We start from the raw sequence: 21,241 nt of genomic DNA, 5'->3' as shown, positions 1-21,241 counted from the left end.
TCTGGCCTACACATGTCATGTTGAAGATTAGGGATATGTGGAGTGTACAAAGGAAGAACAAGATTGATAACAGCCTTTGGGGGTATAGAAAGAGTGCATATGACCTCTCATGTTACACCCAGCTCCTGCCTCCACTCCCCAATCTGGGGGATTTGGGATTGGTTACCAGCTGATCTCTTATCTCCAGGATATAGAAATTTGGAAATTTTCTGATCCAAAAAAATCTAAAAGAAAAAAAGTAAAAAGAAATCTGGCTTTAAATGCTGCTCATTTCTTATTCATCATCTTCAAATATTGTTGACTAAGTTGCTGGTTTCCTGTTAGGTTTTGAGGATTTCCCCCTTTGTGTGCCCTCATAGAGAAGCCCAGCATCTGTACTTTTACCAACAGGAGTGGTTTTCTGGTTGAAGCAGGCCAATAGTGCCCAGGTCTAAGAGATCCAAAGAATTCATAAAAGAATTCAAGCAATGGGCTTAGCTACATTATTAAACACATAGTCAGAGGGTTATAAATCCAACCCAAAGTTACATAGAAGGATGGAGCTGTAGGTTGCTTCTGCAGGGGCCGTATGAGAAAATCAAAGGACGGTAATTTAGCTTAATGGAAAGAATGTGAATCTGGGGCAAGGCAGGCCTGGGTTTGTGTCCCATGTACTAGTTATGTGGTCTTAGACATGTCATTTAACTCCACTAAGCTTTAGTTTCCTGTTTTGTAAAATGGGATTATGGAATTGTTGTTAGCATTAGAGATAATGCTTGTAGAATGCTTTGCACATGGTAGGTTCTTAAGAAATGGTAGTTATGATATTGGGTTTGTGTCGAGAGTGAGGTAATGAACTCTGATGTCCAATCCCCCTGGGAACGCTGTTTCAGGTCCACATCCAATGACTGCTCGAGGCAGGGTTATAAAAGGCCTGGCTATTTTGACTCAACTTGAAACAGCTCTAAAGGACCATTCTAGTCCAGAGCTCCCCATGGTTCAGCCAAGTCAGCAGTAGGCCTGCATCGCAGCTCAGCATCTGCCTCTACCCACTTCAGCTTTCCTCCACTCCTTTCCATGGGTGTTGATCCCAAGAGCACTCCTTAAAAACATCTTGCATGCTAAACTCCATCCGAGTCCACTTCCTGAGGAACGTGACCTGTGACAAGTAATAAGGCAGGTATCCAGTCCTGTGTTATTAATTACCCATTGGTCTGAGGTGCTGAAGCCCAAAGAAGATCCTGTGGCACCTTGGCCAGGTGTCAGAAATATTTTAGAAAGACAGGCAAAGGGCCGGCCCCGTGGCTTAGCGGTTAAGTGCCTGCGCTCCACTGCCGGCGGCCCGGCTTCGGATCCCGGGTGCGCACCGAGGCACCACTCCTCCAGCCATGCTGAGGCCCCGTCCCACATACAGCAACTAGAAGGATGTGCAGCTATGACAGACAACTATGTACTGGGGCTTTGGGGGAAAAATAAATAAATAAAATCTTTAAAAAAAAAAAGACAGGCAAAGCATCAGAAAAACTGTAAGGGACAGAGGAAATCCCTAGAGACACATGGAATTTGCCCATAGGCAGGCATTTGATAATTTCCAGAAGTTAAAAGCATCCTAAATTCTATTCCTCATGAGCCCACGAGCATGGAGGTGTTTTCCAACATCAACTCCCTCGAAAGAACTTGGCTGTGAGATTCACATCAATGTAATTTAGCAGATGTAATGATTATTCTTTTCAAGTATTGAACTTTTAATTCCCTTTCCAACGGCAAGGACCCAGCTAGAAACCTTCCTGGAAGTAGAGCCATGTTTTCCTTTCCCATGACTGTGTGTGGGTGGCCTAAGCAGTTAGGCTGGGCTGTATTGGAGCTGGGCTGTATTGCAGGCACCTTTCTGGTACCCAGTGGCATTTCGGCTGGGAGCCCCTTGTCCCACTCAAGTATAGTCTATGGAGTTAGAATCAGTAAACTAGACAAAAGGTAATACCTGGGAGACCAATCCTGAAATGAATTATTAGAGTTAAGTTAGACTCTGCTTTGGACAGAAACTCCATTTCCAGAAACAGTCTTACCCCAACATGATCCTTCTCTGTTCTTTCCTTCACTGATCTCACTGGGTATTAGGAATTGGAGACCCAGGAAGGAGGAGTTCATCAGGTAAGATGAGCTATTGCTCATCTTCAGCTGTTAGCCTTGTCATATCATAGCACTTAATAGTTAGTCAACAAATACTTCCTGAGGATCATGTACAGGCACTAGGCACTAGGCTGTGCACCATGGGTGCAAACACTGGATACCACACTTCCGTCTTGCTCAGTAATGGAGAGGAAAGTGGACATGAATGTGGAAGGGGCAGCAGTAAGACAGTTAAGTGGTACAGATAGTGAGTGCCATGAAATTAGAGGAAAGAAGATGGCTTTTCCAAGTCGCTTTTTCAGATATCTCTAAATCCCATATCTCTGCAGCCCTGAGAACGCTCAGATAGTGCCTTGCCCAGGAAGGCTCTCAATAGATAGATATTGAATTGAGTATTTTTCCCAATGGTTTGTCATCCATTTTTTGGCCTTCAAATATCACAATATTCAGATGGCAGCAGATGTGCAAGACTTTTTCAGTGGTGACATCTTGACCAGTGTTGCTCTGTAGCCCTCAGTGGACTCTTGGTCTCAGTATTGGTGGCCTTGCTGTGCAGAGGCACAGAGATGACAGGGATGCACCAGAGGCCTCGGGGGCATTCCTAGGCTCAAGACTCCTGCCTCTCCTGTGCGTACCCCTACTCTTCAGGCCAAAGAACTGCTGGAGGACCAGTGACACACTTCCAGAAGTCTTGCCTCCTCTGATTGCTCTCTCCATCACACTGCAAGGCCTGGGCCATGGTTTTATCTGATTCACTGGGGACCTGGTGATCCTCACCCCACCCCTAGTGCACATTAGGAGATACATTTCCAAGCCCAAGAATTATTTATAGACCAAGAGGCACCTGCTGCCACTCAGCGATTGAAGTATGACATCTGGGAGAACTCTTGGGAAACTAACAACTTCTGGGACCCAAGGGCATTCACCTCAAAGCACCCTCTCAGGTTTTACCTCAGCCCAGGTTCGGAGGCTCTGCCTCTGGGTAGGTTTAGGATAGTGTGGAATGAGGTTGGAAGGGATGCTTTATCAACCCCTTCCCATCTCTGTCATTCCTGTCTCTTCTTTATGGGACAGTTGAAGAGTTCTCAATCTTATACACAGAGCCATGCAAATAAAACTTCATTCCCCAGCCCTACCCCGGCCAGACTGTCATCCCTCAGGCCCTACCATATAGAGATTCAGGAGCCCCACTGCCACCTGGGTTGTAGTCTAGGAAACAGTGGGCCTGGGGAGGACAGAGGGAGGTAGAACCTCAGGATCCCTTCTGAGAAGATCCTGCAACAATCTTCACTATGTGAGGCTGGAGGCGGGCACTGGATGATCTAACAGGATTTTTCCATCACTCACAATGGAATGTAAAATGACCAGACTCATGAAGGATAATAGTTTCACATAATGGTCTTCACTGTCTCAGGCCTGCTAGAGGCTCTTGGTAGAATTGAATGGATTCTGTTTAGTTACTCTTTCCGTTTATTTTGAGCAATTGCCCTGAGTTTTTTAAATTAATTAAACTAGCAATAAATGTCTTAATAAACATCTACCTTGTAAAGCTACCTGATAAACCTTTTTTTTTTTAACTTTTTTTTATCCTCACTTAAGACCAGATAGACCTGGGGTGCATTTACTCTGGTCATCCAATAACAGAATCAGAGACTTTGGGCACATAAGGGGACATGAGATCATTTATACAGAAGGAAACTGAGGCTCAGAAAAGGAAATGACTTGTCCAAGAGATCACAATCAGAATGTGCCTTTCCTTACTCCCATCACTTCCTCCTGCCCCAAACTCCCTGTTCAAAGCTGAACACAGAAGACTTGCCTCCCTGGCATGGAAGGACATCCTCAAGGCACATATCCTAAGCCCATTCACTTCCCCATCCCCTGATGGAGAGAAAGCTGGATCCTCTCCCAGGAAAGAGAGAGAGAGAAGGCTTGTCATGACAGCCAAGACTCAAGTCTGACTGAGAAGCTTAAAGAGCACAGATACAGGGAGAAGGAAGCAGCAGGCAGAGGTCTGGGACAGCTCCCTACTCACCTCGTAGACATGAGACCCTAGAGGCCAGAAGAGGAAAGGTTCTGGAACAGACTCCCTGCCACTGACAGCAGAACTGAGGTGAGAAGGGAGCTTTTGAATTAGGTTTGATGATAACTGCCAGCTTTACTTTCTGCTGATCTAGTTCATAGCAAAAGTGCAGTGAGTTTAGAGCTACTTAACCATTGAAAGTAAATTGTAATTAGAGACTTGAACTTTTCAGCCAGAATTGGGCAGCTGCCCACTGTTGTGAAAGGCAAGATTTGAAATCCTGGTGGGAAGGAGCAGAGTCTGTAGTATTTAACTCACAAGCCTAACGCTCTGAAGTTGCTACTCTTGGTATGTGACAACGTGGAAGCTGAATAAAAGTGCGAGTTGTGCTGACAGAGCTGGATTGTGGTGGGGCTCAGGTATCCACTTTTCCTCCTCCCTTATCCCTGCAGTCTTTGCTCCAAGAGGTGCTAGTGACCAACAGGTGCTGGAGAAGGATTGATCTAGTCCAGTGATCCCCAGACCATCGGCATCACCTGGGAACTTGCTAGAAATGCAAATTATCGGGCCCCACCCCAGACCCATTGAACCAGAAACTCTAGGAGAGGGGCCCAACATTCAGTGTTTTAACAACTCTCCAGGTGACTCCGATGCAGGCTCAAGTTTGAGAACCACTGGCCCAGAGCATGGTATGGTTCTGAATTGGTTATTTATTAAGGAAACTCTACTTTCAAGTGAGCTAGCCATCTGCCTCCTACCTTGCCTCCCTTCTGTCCCCCTCCACCACTGGGACAGCCACTATTGGGAGATTTGGGGTTTATCCTATTGCTTTCCCAGGCCTCAGCATTTGTACAGTAAACCATCTCTCTACCATCTGTTTGGCTTCTGGCCCCAGCTGTCTCACTGCTCTCCTGGGACTCTCAGTTTTGTTGTTCCAGTGAGGTTGTTTCCCCTTAGTGCTGGGAAGGGAGGCATTCATAAATGTGGCTTTGTACCGTCAGTGGGACCACAGACCAAGAGTCAGGCCCTGGAACCCTACCTCAGAGCTCTGTCTGCTATGATGAGGGACTTTTCAAGGGAGACCCTGGCTGTCCTTCTCAGGAGAAGCAATGAGAATGACCTGTCTGGTCCTAGCTAGGGATGCCAGTGGCTATGAGTGACTGGGTGAGCTTTAGGGAACTTGGGACTCTGATCAGACAGCCGTGGGCTCTACTTGTCCATCCCTCCCCCTTTACCTGCCAACAGGATTCCAGGGAGAAGAGTCTGAGACTACAGTTAGCTTCCGTAGCTTGAACACCAGAGAGAACCAATTATGTTTTTTGAGAGAGATTGAGGCTCTGGGTTAATTTAATGAAATACATTTTGCCAAATGCTTTTTTCTTTTTATTCTAGTTAATGCCAAGGCATTGAAAGGTACCGTGTCTATTGGAATTGTGTCATATCTCATCCTCCATCTCACTCAGCTCCTCCTTCTCGAGTGTCAGGAGCATGTCAAGAGTGTATCATAAGAAGCTCTGCCTTTGTCTCCATGGCACTGAGTAGAAGCTACCAAGCCTCTGAGGGGTTTGGGTTGATGGCCTATATTTGAGATTTTCTACTCTTCTTCTGACCTAGTCTGGGAAAATAGCCTTGGAGTGTGAAGAAGATGCAGATCTGTGCTTTGAGAGCCCTGTGGGGCAGATTTCCAAAATGGTTGCCATCCCCATAAGCTTGGGGACACTGCTCAGGTGGACATGTAGCCAGGACCCACCTGAGTGTTCTTGTCCAGGGAGGACTGGCTTGTGTTCCATGAGTGCACAGTCTCATTGCTAGGGCCTTGTCATGTTCAAGCCCTTTTGCCTAAAGGAAGAAGAGGTCACAGGAGGCAGAGGAAGTTGGTAGGAAAAATACACAGGGTTTTTATCTACTAAATTTTGTCTCTTGTTTTGAGCCTCACAATAATTCTTTGAGAGATGTAGTATTAACCTTGTTTTATAGATAAGGAAACAGAAGCTCAGACAGATCTGAAGTCATAAGCTGAGAAGTGGCAGAGCAGAGCCTTGACTCCAAGCCTAGTGCTCATCTTCAGTGCCCTCACCTTCCCAGAGCCCTTCCCCTCTCTGCTCCCTTTGCCTCCCCCTCTCTTCTAGGGAACATGAGTGACCTGATGGGATAGTTGAAAAGGAAACTGCACCAGAACTCAAAAATCCTGGCCTCTCTCATTTATGGGATGTGCCTAGCTCAGAATCCATCACATTTGTTGGTACTGGCCAATAAACAGTTTTCTGCTGGGAGGAAGTTAGGGAAATAGCTACAGGGTTATGAGAACCAGTGAGGATGCCAAGCTTGCCATATTTCTCCTGACACTGGCCACCCAGGCCACTCCCTACAATCCCAGAAATTCACGGATTTGCCAAACAACACGTGCATTTGCCCTTTGCAAAAAATAAAAAAATAAAAAAGAGGCAATAAAATGAGTTGTCAAACTGTCTTTAGAGTTGGAGGCAAAGAGAAGTCTATTTGCCCCCAAAATGCCAGACTTTCTTTACAAGTTATCTGAAGCAACATTGTATGAGAGGCATAGTTGTATGAGAGGGTGTGTGTGTGTGAAAGAGGGAGAGAATATGAGCTTCACACAAATACAAAGTAATGAGTTTTTTTCTAATAAGCCTGCCTGAGTTTTCAGTAATTCTGCAGCTGTGACATGGCTAGTCCACTGAGATATTCAGCACTGGCTTGAAAAATACAACCAAAATTTATTCAATCAATAGCAAGAAACAGTGATGCTTCTAAGAGTCACCTTCCTATACAAGTGGCCTCACTGTGGGAAGAGAAACAAGTTTGCTTTTCTTCAGGCGCAGCTCAGGTTTTTTTTCTTTCCGGAAACTTCACTGGGTACGAGGAATCCACATAGGAATGAAGACGCCTTGGCTCTTGAAGCATCATCATTGATATCTCACTAAGTCTAGCCCTCTCGTTAGCCCTGCTCTTACAAGAGGCACACAGCAGGTTTGAAGGTTCTGCTCAGAGGGTCTTAATTGCCCTTGTTGGGTCTGGTTTGGGCCATCTGTGCTGACAGAACACTTAGTCCTCCCTTCCATGACATTTACTTGCACACAGTGACCTCCATGTTCCGGACTGAATATGTTTTCCCTGCCCCACATGCACATCCTCTGCATGCCATACCATGTGGTGATGAGCTAAGCCAGTTCCCTGACCTGAGCAAGGACTGCCAACAGGGCTCCCTGAGGCACCCTGCCTGACATCTGAACCTGTAGATATCTATTTGCGTCATGACAATCACCCTGACTCCCTCAATTTGCATGTAGAAGGGAGGGTATTGGGGCAAGAAGTTGCTGCATTTATTCAGGATTATGAGGCCAGTGGCTGCAGAAGTCTGGGTGAGCACTGTTTTCTCTCCCTCTGAATTCTGACTTCCCTCCACTCGGGGCCTGGCCTTTCCCCCAGGAGCTGCATGGCCACCTAGCCCCACAGCAGCCTCTTGGCGCTACAGTCGGATACCGAGTGGCTGTGTGGACCCCATCCTTCCCAGCCTAACTGCCGAGTTCTGGGTCCGTCTCCTCCTGAGAGGGCATGCCTGGTCAGGGCTCAGCTATGGCCCTGCTGCATTTGGGGCGACCTGCTACACAAGACAGTATGGCTGCATTTCTCCCTGGAATGAACTTCCCCATCTTCTCCCAAAGTGAGCTGGCTGCTTTTCCAGCTGCAGCCTCAGCAGTTCCTGGACAGATTTTGTTGGTTTACAGCTAAGCAAGAAAAGTGGGCTCCTGGGCCAGGAGCTTGGTAGGGGTTCCCTCCCTTCAAAGAAAATGTAAATTAGCATGGAAGGTGCTGAAGTTAAGAAATCTGGGGCCCTGCTGTTAGGATTTGTGCACCTCATCCTCCCTCTCCTCAGAAAGCTGGGCTGGGTATAGTGTGCGAACTGCACCCCAGTAATTGATTCACACTTTCTGGCTCAGCTTACTCATGCCATGGCCCTGAGAAGATGAGCTAATGTGGCTGTTCCTCTGTGACATTAAAGTGCTTTTACACAGCATCTGCTCCTGAACCTGGCAGGCATCAGCACACACAGGCCCTTAGAGGACACTGGTAAGAAAAACAAAGAAGTCTTTGGTCTACAAGAAATTTAACTATCAAGTTAAGCTAGAATAGAGGCTGAGATGCCATCCCACCCCTGGTGCCTAGTCCTTCCCTGTCAGGCCCCTGAAGACAACTTGTTCAGCTCTTGCCTTCTCCTCTAGGCATCTCCATCCTGGCGGAGCCTCCCGCCACCCCCACCCCCCAGCCTCTTGTGCTTTTGGACCGCAGATGCCCACTGTTTACTCCTTCCATCTCACCTCTGCCTTCTCTAAGGGCCCACGAAACTGTGGCCAGCTCCCATTTCACTGCATGTGGCCCAGGATCTGAAAGTTGTGATCGCTGTTGCCCTCTTCAAGATTCACGTAGTTTGAACTTAAAATCTGCCTGCCTCGCAGGGAAGCTGGATTGAATAGGTGAGGCCTAATGAGTGGGGGCTTTCTACATGTTAGTCCCTCTGATCAGGATGTCCCATGCCGTAGTCCCTGGGATTGACCCCATGATGGGTTAAAATGAAGCTTCTCTCCTGCCTAAGGGTGTTGATTATGAGGCAGAAAATGCAATTAACATTATTGAATAGTTTAGGTCACTGGCCCAGGCCTGTTTACTGCTTGCTGCTTCAGTCCCTTCCCTAAAGAATAGACACACCATAGAAAATCAGAACCAGGCGCTCCAGGGAGGAGCAAGAATATGAATTATCCCAACCTCAGAGTTGCTGAATGATTCCAAGGGGCTCATGAATCATTCTGTGCACCATATAAAGAGAATAAATGGGTTGCACTTATATATGCACTATTATTTTCAAATATGTGTGGGTACTATTGTGGTTCATAAAATATAAATTTATTTTTTAAATGTGTGCCTAATAAGTTATTTTGACCCAATAATGTCTTTGGGAAGAGAATAACCTCAGAGGGTTAGTTGGAGTTGGGTGCTCTGCCTCAGCTCACTTGTCCTGAAGATAAACGTCCTCAGGCATGGAGCCCTGGCTTTGTGACTGAACAGTAATCACCTGTCAATGTGAGTGCCTGTTTCTCCTGTGTAATCAATGGCACAACATTCAGTACACAACACACAGTTTAGCCATAGAACCAGGGCAATTGCAGGCAAAGGGAAAAGAAGATAGAAGTCATTGGATGTTGCCATCCCACCAAAAGAGAAGACTGGCTGCAACAATATTCCAGAAAGCCCCAGGCTTAGAGCAGGGAGACCACACAGAGGGAATCCTAGGTCACAGCTGGCATCTGGAAGTGCAAGGGGACCCACAAGGCCAGGAAGTTTAAAATTCCTAAAACCTTGCCCCAGACAGTGGCTTGTTGTAGGGAGCCCACTAGTATAGTTCAGCTGAATGCAACTTCTTCCCAAAGGCTGCCTTAGGCCTCTCCAGCAGCCACAGGCGTGAGTGCTCCAAGAGAGGGGCAGGTTGCAACCCACTGTGAAAGGTGCTACAGCAGTGCTCTGAGTTGATTCTGCCTTTGTGTTTCTGCTGGGTATTTAAACTTCATGGAATTCTGCTATAAAGAGGAGCTCTGTTCTTACCTCTCTCTGCATTCCCCTCACCTCCCACCCTCCAGCCTTGGAGAAACAGCAAAGGAAGATGCTTCTCTTCATTAGTCTACACAAGAGCCTTGTAGCTCAAAACCATGCATCTACCACTGGTAAATGGGAACCTGAGGGAACTATGACTTCATGGTGCAGAGCAAGGGTTTCAACAGATGCTGAGAAATAACAAGAAAAAGGTCCTTTTTTATTGATATAGGGAATATATAATGGGATGCGTCTTTTTTTCATGACTACATGGAGAAAAGCCATCCTTCCTTTTTCTTCCTGTGAAGTGGGAGAACTCTGAGGTTGGATCTACTGAATTTAAAGTTTTTACCAGCTTAGAGCCCTACAAGTGTATCTGAGCTGCAGGCCCATGAGAATGAGTTGTTTTTGTGAAAGACATGATTCACATTAAAAGTCCATGGGATTTCTATCACAGAGGCATGTTTTCTCCCATGGCTACCCCACGATCCTGCTAATACGGTTGTTGTATGTATGGAAGCAGACTTCTTTAGCCATTAAAACTCACCCCGGCTGATCAGAATGTAGTAGCCAGCATGGTGCAAAGTAAAATTTGTAGAGAAAAATATTCACAATATGCAACTGTCTCTTAATATTCCATTTCAGTTGCTCTGAGGGAGATAATAGTACAGGATATGCTGCTTGGGATAGAGTTAAACATATTTCCTCTGCTCCTAAAACAACCTTAAAAATGAGCATATCACACTGTGGGGCATCAGTAGGTAAACAGTTGACAGCCCCTGCCCAAAAAGACAGTTGTTGATGGAGTCCTTGGAAAGACCTGGTCTGTGGCCCACCACCCAGAAGTCCCAGTGTGATTCATAACAAATCTCTGTCCTGAGAGGAGCTCTTTCAGGTGGGAAACCAAAGGGTGTAAGAATGAGGTCCACTCCCTCAGGATTATGTTGAGAGAGGGAGTGTGGGGCAGCAGAAGAAGAGGGGAAGGTGCCCACATGGCACCGCCTTCCTTAATTGAGCTGTCCACTCACTCATCCTTCCAATCCTGCAAGGATAAGCTGCTTAAGATATTTGCTGAGAGATTTAATATCCTGCCCTAGTTCTCCTTAGAAAGTATAGGGTGAGCCAGCAGAGGGGAAAGAGGTGAGGTGTAAACCTTTTGTGGGGGTCTTAAAGATCTGCCTATTCTTGGAACAGGGCCAGGCCCTTCTGTAATTACCCATAGCCTTGGGCCATGGCACAAGTGAGATACTTTGGATCTTATAAGACAACAACCTTGATTTGGATGCAGAATTAGACACAGAGTTGATCATCTCAGCTGAGCCGCGGAGACCACGGGGGACAGATCCAGAGATCACTGTCTTGCAGAGCTCCAGATGTTCTGACAGTTTCCTGCAAGTCATTCTCCTCCCAGCTCATCCCGATACTCAGGCAGGTCCCTGAATGAGAAGATTACGGGTTTAGAAATGGCCTAATTTCCTAACATTTTGTGAAACGTTTTAGCTAACCTTCTACATTCTATTCAATCATTCACTTACTCAACAAATAATTATTGAAGACCTACCTGCCACATGCCAAGCCCTATGCTAAATGTAGGGGAGGGCTCCTGTCCCTATGAAAATTATAGTCTAGAAAGGAAGCAGATAATAAATAAGTAAACAGATCAACAAGATAATTACAGATTGTTGTCAGTGCTATAAAGAAAATAAACAGGATAAATGAGATAGTAACTGGGATGGGCCATCCTATAGGGGAAAGACCTCTCTGCAGAGAGGACATTTGAGCTGAGACCTCAAGGAGACGAGGAGTGCCTGTGGGAAGAGCTGGAGGAAGGGCATTCTGGGCAGAGGGAATACAAAGACAGGAAGAAAAGCCTCAGAGCGTTCAGGAACAGAGAGGCTGTAGCCAGAGAGTGGTGAGGAGAATGATTTCGGATGAGTTTAGAGAGGAGGCGGGAGCCAGGTCATGTAGGGCCTTGGAGGCCATGATCAGAGTTTGGATTTTATTCTGAGAACAACGGGAAGCCACTGACAGCGTTAAGCAGGAGTGGTAACGTAATTAAAGATCACTGTGTGCTCGCTGCTGCCTTGTTTGTAATAGCAGATTAGAAACAAATTCCTTCAATATGGAGCTGGGTAAATACATTTAGGTATTCCAGAGGTATGCAGCAGTTAAAAACTGTGAGGCGTATCTATGTATACTGCTGTAGAAGGATTTGCAAGATATCTTAAGTGGGGAAAAATCCCAAGAAACAGAATACAGTATAAAATATGCCACCAATGTATTTTAAAAAGAGGAGATGTATAAGGATGTAGGCTTGCCCATTTATAAAATACCACATTAAGGATACACAAGAAGCTGGTAAGGAGTTGCTTCTAGGGAGTGGAACTGAAGCACAGGGTGACTAGGGTAGAAGGGAGACTTACTCTTTTTTTTTTTTTGTGAGGAAGATCAGCCCTGAGCTAACATCTATTGCCAATCCTCCTCCTTTTTTTCCCTTTTTCTCCCCAAAGCCCCAGTAGATAGTTGTATGTCATAGTTGCACATCAGATAGTTGTATGTCATAGCTGCACATCCTTCTAGTTGCTGTATGTGGGACGCTGCCTCAGCATGGCTGGACAAGCGGTGCATCGGTGCGCACCCGGGACGCGCACCTGGGCCGCCAGTAGCGGGGCACGCGCACTTAACCACTAAGCCACAGGGCTGGCCCCCGGGAGACTTAGTCTTCAAAGTATATCCCTTTGTACGTTTGAATGTCTTACTGTGTGCCTGTATTACTTATTCAGCAAAAAAGACTTTATATCTAAATTATGGTCACCTTGGTTGCTGTGTTGAGAGAGGGTGAGAGCAGAAGCAGAGAACTTGTTAGAAGGCTCTGGCTATGGTCCAGTTGAGAGGTGGTGGTGGCTTAACCGATGGGATTGGTAATGGGAGTGGAGAGAAGTGGGAGGATTCGAGATATACTTTAGAGGCAGAGCCAGTTGTACTCAGTATATTCTACAGCAACATTCCCTAGGAAAGCTTTGTGCATTAGAGATCGAGACTGGGCTTACCTGACTCTACTCTGACCTCTCGGACATCTTTGTGGAAGGAAGGGTTCTTGGGCTCCTTCTAGGTGCTAAAAGCCTCAGAATTCTCGAGAATATCTAATGCATCACAATATGGAAGGCATAGTTATGGACATGTGCCCCTTCACTATCCTCATGCAACTATTATAAATGGTTTTTAATAACTATCAAAACAAAGTTACAGAGAAGAAGCCCTCTCATTTCTCAGTGTTTTCTTTCTTTGCAGAGAGATGCCAAAGGCCAGTACCTGTTTGACCTTCTTTGCCACCACCTGAACCTACTTGAGAAAGACTATTTTGGGATCCGCTTTGTGGACCCAGATAAGCAACGGGTAAGTCAATATTCAAAGCACAAATGGAGGAGAGGGTTGGTCAATAATCCGGAAGCTTTGAACTGTCACTCATATTCAGAGTTTAGCAGTTGGGTCATCTCTTCAGATCATATTATGAGACCTGGAAGACAACTTACCTCACCTAGTGTGGCCCACCATTTTACAGATGCTAAAATGGCAGCCTAGAAGCTGAAGTGATTTGCCCAAAGTTGCCCAGTTGGAGGCAGACCAGTGGGCTAGTCTTGTGGCCTTGGAGCCCAGGTCACAGGTTGGGCCTCTCCTGCCCCCTTTCTAGTAAATGGGCTGACCCACATTGTTCTGGTTAGGAATGGCCTCACCCGCGGTGCCACGCCGACCCAATCTGGGCAGGACAGAGATAGAGCTGAATTGACATGGGCCTTTCAGCGCCTTGCAAATCCTGCAGTTCTTGTTCTGCTCCACACGATATGGGTGGCTCTACAGACATGGGGCGTTGACAAGGACTATAATATTTGAGACGGATAGAGGAACAAATCCATTATCCCCAGGCCCCTGCCTACTCTCCAGCTTCATCTCCCCTGACCTGTCTTCTCCCTGCTGTGGCCCAGGCAGACAATACAGTGGCTCTCCACACATGTCATCCTTCTCTCTTTTCAGAGCCTTCACCTATACAGTTCCCACTGCGTGGAACATCCTTTCCTCATTTCTCCACACTTTTCTTCTGCCTAACTCCTTCTCACACGTACAGTCTCAGCTTAGACTTTTACTTCTTCCGGGAAGTCTTCTCTAACCCCTACTCTGAATGAGGGGCCCCTCCAATGTGCCCCCATGTGCCCTGTACTAACTACTCCTATTGGAGCTCTTATTACGCCATGCTGATTGCCTGTTTGATTACCTGTGTTCCCTGCAAAAATGTAAGTTCCGTGAGGGCATGGACTTTATCTCATTCATCACTTTTTCCCACAGACCTAGTACAGAGCATAGAATGTAGCGGATAGTCAATAAATATTTGCTGAAGGAATGACGAGTGGGTGAGTTAATGGTTTACAGTGCCATATTTCTCCTTCCACTTGTCCAGCTGCCCCTCTAGCAGACACCTGCAGTTTCTATGACTTCTGTCCATGAGCCCTTTGCTCTCTGTGGGGATGCACTCTCTGCATCCCCATTGAAGTGGGAAAGCATGCAGACGCATTCAGGCCTCAATGTCTCCCTTCCCTACACCCCTGCCCACCACCCACTCTTGTCTACCACCCTCCAAAAACATTATCACTATGAATCCCAGAGGACCCCACTTTCATGGGTCCACTGATTTTCTTCACAGCTCCAAACATGGGCTTCATCTCTGCTGCCACTTGGGGGCTTGGAGCCCCAGAGGGCGCAGCCTCCCAGCAGGGCCCAGGGCCACAGCTAATGCATGAATGGATACCCCTCACTGTGCCAGAATCAAGTGCTGTTTTGTTCTTTGATGCTCTGAGCCACTGTGTCCCCAGGTCACATTTAGGGTTTTATGCTAAACCAATGAGCTTGAGGAAAGACTCAAAAGGCCTGTATCCCTTTCCTTTGACAAGCGCTGCCCCACTTTGCTGCCATATTTTGTTCCTCCTGGCTCAGCAGAATTTTGAGCATCATCAGTGTTTGGAAAGTAGTGTTGAATTCAGCCCCTCACCCTATAAAGGCTCCACTGTCTTGACATAAATGCTGTCCTTAGCTCTGGACCATAGTATAAGATCCACCAAAAGTGCCACAACACCAGGAGGTGCATGTCCTCATGTACTGTAGGTGTCCATTCACTATATAATGATGGACTATTTTTACAAAGGGTTTTTTGTTGTTGTTTATTTCTTTGGTCTGAGCTGTTTCTCCTTAAAAAGGAAGGCCAGTTACCCCAAGGTCTCTTCATCTCCCAAAGGGAGTGGTGTGTGAAGAAAAAAGGGAAAAATGTATCCTGTTCATTATTTTTTAGTCAGATCAGAATGTGCTTGAGGAGAACAAGAGAGTATGTGGAGGTGAGAAAGATTAAGCAGTAGGAGATAGAGAAAAATAAGGAAATGGAGAAAAGGAGAAATAACATTTATGGAGTGGCTACTGTGTGCCAGGCTCTGCAGTGAGCATGAACCTAGATCTTTCAGCTGGTGTATATTGAGCACTGAGTTGTATCAGGCACTAAGCTAAGAGCTTCACGTATGTTACTTAATCCTTACCACAAATGAGATGAGTATCCACAATTATAATATCCATTCTCCAGATGAGTAAATAAAGCCTCAGACAGGTTAAGTAACTTGCCCAAGGCAAGTGGCAAAGCCTGTCACCCGTTTGATGCCAGAGCCTGTGTGGTTTCTAAGATGCCATGCTGAATTCATACCTGGTAGTCTTGAAGTTGTGTGATTCTATGCCTTCTTTGAGGGGTTAAGGAGAGCAGAGAGGCTTGAGTTGGTACTTGAGAGTTGTGGGGAAATGGACCTGTAAAGAATTGTTGTCCTAGATCTACTGATTCATGGCAGAGATGGAGGAGGTAAGCTCCCGGCTCCCCCAGGGTATGAGGCCCTAAAATTAACCTCCTTCCCTGGGACACCAGGCAGTCAGAACCCAGTGCTTACATCCATCCCATCACTGCTTGCTCTACAGGGGTCTCCATGGGGTCCTGGTCCCTCCTGGAGGAGCTGCCCTCATTCCCCCTCTCTCCTGTTCCTGACTGAGGCCCAAGGTCTCAGCCTGCTCTCAGACCTCTCCTCTGCACCCTTTCAAGCCTCCAGAGTCTGAGGATTATGGCACATGGCCCATTCACCCAAAACAGGAGGAAATTCCCCTCTCTGAACCTCTTTTCCTTTAATCTTGACCCCTTCTCCCCAACCCCGTGTAATCAGTTTTCTAGTGATTCTGGGACCCAGATTTAGGCAGACAGATGCAAAAGTTAACTCTGGCCATCAGCAAATTCTTGAGATCCTGTCAAGATTTCTCTACCAGACCCTTAAAATCTCTTGGACAAGCTGTGACAGCTTTCCACTCCCTTCCCAACCCTGCACTCTCTCCCAGCCTCCTCCTTTCTGGAGCTCTCACTCCACTACAAACTAAAGTCTTCTCTCCAGCTGTTGCTGAGGGGAATAGCCTTTTTGTCCTTCAGCTCCATCTGCCTTCTGCTGATAGTAGATTTCACAGTGATTCCTCTTAGTTTCTATCTTCCTTTGTTTATTTATTTTAATCTATCAGTCGAATGTTTAGGGGCGTTCTGTTTACTGAGTCCCAGACACTTGCTATGTTCTCTCTGTACACAATTCCTGTGTGCTCTGAGCAGACAGGCCGCCTCCGCCTTCACGGGCACAGTCTGGAACCCCAGTTGTTTCCGTGCAATTTCATCTCTTGCCTTTGCTTCCCTGTGAAGCCGAGCCGCGGTGGGCCGTGTAATGTGAGAAGGACCTCTTAACCACATTGAGTGGCTATAATGAGTTGCCAGCCTCATGGGAACTCAGATCAGAGGAAGCAAGAGAGCAGAATGTCAGCCCAGATTATCCATGTGGAGCTGACGGAAGAACTGGCTCTTAGTGGGTCCATTAACTGCATGACCCATGGCCCAGCCCAGAAGGTGAGAGCTGGGAATCGAGGGAGGCCAGGATGCCGTCTGCGTGGCCCTGGCTGCTTTCCTGCCAGAGGGAGGACTCTGCCAAGATGTTACACTAAATGGAAGTAGCTCGAAAACAGGGAGGCATGGACCCAGTTCCTTCGTCCGTTCGACAGCTGCATATTGAAGACTGTGTTAGACATTGGTGATACTGGGGTAAACAAGACAGAGTTTTCTACCCTTACAGAGCTTATGGTTTTAAGCTATTTCCAGATAATCAAACTCCAAATAATAGCAGTTCTACCTCTCTGCAAATTGTCAAGGTTCCTGATTAGCATAAAAGCAGCAAACATCAATAATACATTTTATAAAACATCCAGGTAGAACTGGGAAACAGATAGAGAATGGTGTCATTGCTTCCTTACCCCAAACATAAGTACCATGGGGAAAAATGTATTGCTACTATATCCTGCCTCTATGAAAACACAAGGGAAACAGGATACTATCCTACACATTGGTTGTGGTAGTTACCTTATGAGACTTACACTTCAAACATCCCTGGATGCCAAGGAATCCTGAGTACGTATTCCCTAACACAAGGGTTGGCAATATGTTACTCAAACAAAGATGGAATATAAACCAGCCATCCCTGCCTTCTCACCATATATGAAATTCCACCTGTTAACACTTTCTAGAGCTGCTACCAATAGCCTCTGTCCCTACCCCTACTCTACTCACCTCTCTCCTGCCAAAAAAAGTTGGTGCATAACACACACACACACACACACAACCCATTAAAGGCAGCATTTCCCTACTCAAGCCAGGTGGGGCTTTGTCCCCCTCACACATACGTGCATTCACTTGTGCCTACTGGTATGCCAGAAACGTGGCTCAGAACTTTGGCACCCCATTGTGGAAGGCAGCGTTGCCAGGGAAGCCGAGAAATGGCATCTGAAGCTGGAACTCTTTCCTTTTCTCCCTTCGCAGCTGGTTCCATGGGGAGCTTATTTCAGAAAATCATATCATTCCTTACTCTCCAAGCCTACATATCAAAAGCTTTTGGGCCGCTTTCACCCTGGGCTACAATCTGTCTAGTTATTTAAATCAGATAAAACAAGTTATATTTGACACTGCTTCTCATTAGGGTTTTCTTGTTCTTTGTTCTCTATTTCAGCATTGGTTGGAGTTTACAAAGTCTGTGGTGAAGCAACTGAGATGTAAGTATTCTCCACGGAAAGACGGAAGCCTCACCCCTGGGGAGGGTGGGATGGAACTGCCCGCTTGTAGTAAGTCTTGGTAATTTTCCACTGTTCTACATGGGAGTTGGCCCTAAACACGTGATGATTTTCTTCTGATGGTTAACAGGCCTGTGCATCCCAGTGGGGAGGGGAGCCCAGTCACCTTTGGGGAGGGTCTTTCCTGATGGGCACCTCTTTTTCTCTGCAGCCCAGCCTCCATTCACCATGTGTTTCCGTGTGAAGTTCTACCCTGCAGATCCTGCTGCCCTGAAAGAAGAAATAACCAGGTAAGGCTGAACACACTTCCCTCAGCCACAGGACCTGTTGGAGAGCATAGGAAAGGGGGACTATAACCTCTTAGATCCTCTATTTTGGAAGCTCCTAACTCTTATTGGCAAGGAATTCTTCCTAAATATACCCTTACCTCTTCTGTATTCATTTCTACATGCTTTCTTTGCCTACGCCCTCAGTAGAACTGGAACAGAGTGAGCTGCTTTCCGTCAAGAAGTGTGACTACTTCATCTTAAACTGGTCATCTGCAAGAGGAGTAACTAATTAATCAAAGGCATTTTTTATTTTATCAATGATGTGGCCCCTGTGGATGTTTTTGGAGAGGGCTGTGTTGCTGCTTATTTTGGGGATTGAAATAGACTCCAGTGGCCTCATGTACCTGAGAAATGCCACAGCACAACAGTGAAAGACAGGCTGGGAAGTACTCAAGATTTTAAAATCCAAGTGGGTAAACTCCAGTGTGCTGATGGATCCAGTCCGTGATAAATTCTTCATTGTGGGGATCATGTTCTGTGCCGGGCAGACAGCTGCGTGGAATGAATCCTGTTCATCCAGCACCACTTGAGGATAAGAAAGAACCTCTATGCCCATGCCATCCTACAAGAGAGTCAATGAATAGTAGCTTCAAAGCTTTCCCGGGGTTTTGTATATCTGAGCCAAATTTACTCTAAAAGTCTTGCCTCAGAGATTCAGGAACTCTCTGTAACAAGGATCTTTACTTTTTATATTAGGAAGATCTAATTTTGACATTAGCAAAAGCTTGATGTTACCTTGTAGAGGGTGGGGCCCTAGGTGAAGGGGTGATGCCAGGGAATCCTAGGGCTGAGGAAGAGACAGTTCTGCGAGCTCGACTCCCTCCCTAAAACCTTGGAGACGGCAAAGATTGGGATGAGGCCATTGCCAGTCATATAGACTGTTTGTCCTATAAGGCCTTGAGATCCACTTCTAGATCCTGAATTGCTTGGGAAAATCTCAAAGAAAGAGAGAGGAGGGAAGAAGGAAGGAAGAAAGAATATGGAATTACGTTCACTTCCTTTCTGAAGAGTGTGTCACTGGCTTTAAATGAAATAAAAGGAGCAAAAGTTTCTCTGAGAAGGAAAACAAGGAAATGGAGAGAAAAGATGGCAAGAAATAGAAGTAGTCCAAAGGAAGCGAAGAAATGGGACAGAGAGGGAAAGTGGCTTCTTCGCATGGGCCCCATTGGAGGTTGAGGGGAATCTTGTGATGGAGTCAGAAGGATCAGGAAGGTTGTTTCCTCCAGATGCTCCGGGCAGTGTGCACTCACCTACTTTGAAGCACTGAGGACAGGGAAATGTGTACTTAGAACCGAACCTCATGCTCCTTACTGAGCACAGAAACTGCGGGCTCTGCTCACCCACACAGCAGTGGATGTGGCTCCCACTTTGCTTCTGAAAACCAAGCTCCTCCATATTAATGAGCAATCCTGTAGCTTTAGGCAGGACAGTGAGGGTAGAACCACTATGTTTAACAACTTAAACAGAGAGGAGTTTGGCAAAGCACTAGCCTGCCCTGCTCATGACCTCCAGAGATTTGCCTTAGCTCTGAGCCTGCCCACCTGCCTCTGTCTCTGGAAAGAGGTGATGATGCCAAGGCAGCCCCGGAAGTCCACGCTCTGTCCACACATCAGGGCAAGTTTAACATATCTTTGTTGAGAGCCTAGCACCTCGCCTCCTAACACCGTGCATCAGGGTTGCCCAGTCTCTGCCTCTCTGGACTGACAGTGGGGATGAGAGGGATTGGTCGAACACAACTCAGTGAGCTGCCAGTGAGAGCACGACAGACACATGGCTCTCTGATTTGATTAAAAGACAAAAACATGGTTATCTTGGCCCTCAGGAGGAGCTCTTAACAATACAATTTTCTAAATCGAATGTCACTACGTAATTCTAGTGTACAGACTCTCCTACTCGAGAAGCAGCATAGACCTGGGAGCTCAGATCCTATTTCTCTCACTTCTTGGATATGTGGCCTTGAACATAATGTATTTAACCTCTCTGACTGACCTTCAGATTCCTTATTTATGAAATGAGGATAGTAATAGCTACCTCACAGAATTGTTGGGAGGATTAATGACTACACTAGGGTGTTGTACTTCTTAATACACTCCCCAGTGAGCCTTGCACTGAGCCAAGTCTCACTATCTGTTTACTGACAGCCTGAATACATGGTCCATGGACCCTAAGGGCTCTGCCTGGAGCACAAGTACAGTTAGCTCTGGTGTTCTCCTTTGTTTATGTGAAAAGGCATTTATTGTCTGATAATCCCCATCCTCCTCTGTCCCCTTTCCCCACCAGCTAGAGTCCTAACACTTAAGCAACTAACTTTTGAGGACTCAGAGAGAAAGCCATCCCAGCTAATCATCCAAGTCCTGGTCAGTGCAGCATGAAGACCATGGCCAGGCCTCTCTGCAAGTCAGCAAACTTCAGAGACACTGACAAGTGCGTGAGCTCCTCTCCCTTCTGCATGGGTTTGTGCTGACCATCCTCCACTATTTTCTCTTTGTTGGCCACTTCACCAGCCTTCCTTCCCTAGAATGCATTTTCCAAGCATCATCAGGAGAGTGAACCACAGGTGTCTTTGTGCCTCCTCCTCCCTGAGACAGTCTGTGGAAGCCCTGGAATTAGCTGCATCTTTCTTCTCATTCACCTCCCTGTGATCTTAAAAGAATGGGGACGTGCCCCAGCCTCACTCAATTCCCATAATTCATTCCCGTCCTAGACCCCTCCATACCACCTTCCTGCCAAACTAATTTAGCTGTCAGTGTTTTTTCCAGCAATACTGGTCCTAAATTTCACTGCTGTCTCAGCTATTCCCATAGAGCCAGGCTGAGAGGAGGGGATGAGGTAGGGAGTGAAGAACTGTGCTTCAATTTATCTCTTGGACTCTTCCCAGATGATAAATTTAGTTGCCAAATCCTGATTAATCTCTTTTGTCATTTTTTAAAGTAATAAATAGATTTTCTTGTCTGAGCTAGAGATAAGGCAGAGAAAATGGGGATTAGGCACCAGATTTAGCTTTTAACAG

General features: G+C 46.4%; 1 protein-coding gene across 7 annotated transcripts in view; it reads left to right on the top strand.

The window, feature by feature from the left end:
- The window catches only part of FRMD5 (FERM domain containing 5), a 304,355-nt gene that overhangs the window by 246,407 nt on the left and 36,707 nt on the right, over positions 1-21,241 (top strand). For all 7 annotated transcript variants that reach the window (XM_087426471.1, XM_087426486.1, XM_014780662.2 and 4 more), the window contains exons 2-4: positions 13,028-13,132; positions 17,842-17,884; positions 18,114-18,192. In XM_087426471.1, coding sequence (XP_087282597.1) covers positions 13,028-13,132; positions 17,842-17,884; positions 18,114-18,192 — 227 coding nt within the window. The remainder of the gene's footprint in view (positions 1-13,027; positions 13,133-17,841; positions 17,885-18,113; positions 18,193-21,241) is intronic.

This window comes from Ceratotherium simum, chromosome 3, assembly GCF_057802395.1.
Source record: "Ceratotherium simum simum isolate JZ-2026a chromosome 3, ASM5780239v1, whole genome shotgun sequence".
Taxonomy (NCBI): domain Eukaryota; kingdom Metazoa; phylum Chordata; class Mammalia; order Perissodactyla; family Rhinocerotidae; genus Ceratotherium; species Ceratotherium simum.
This window is presented reverse-complemented; position numbering and strand designations above follow the sequence as displayed.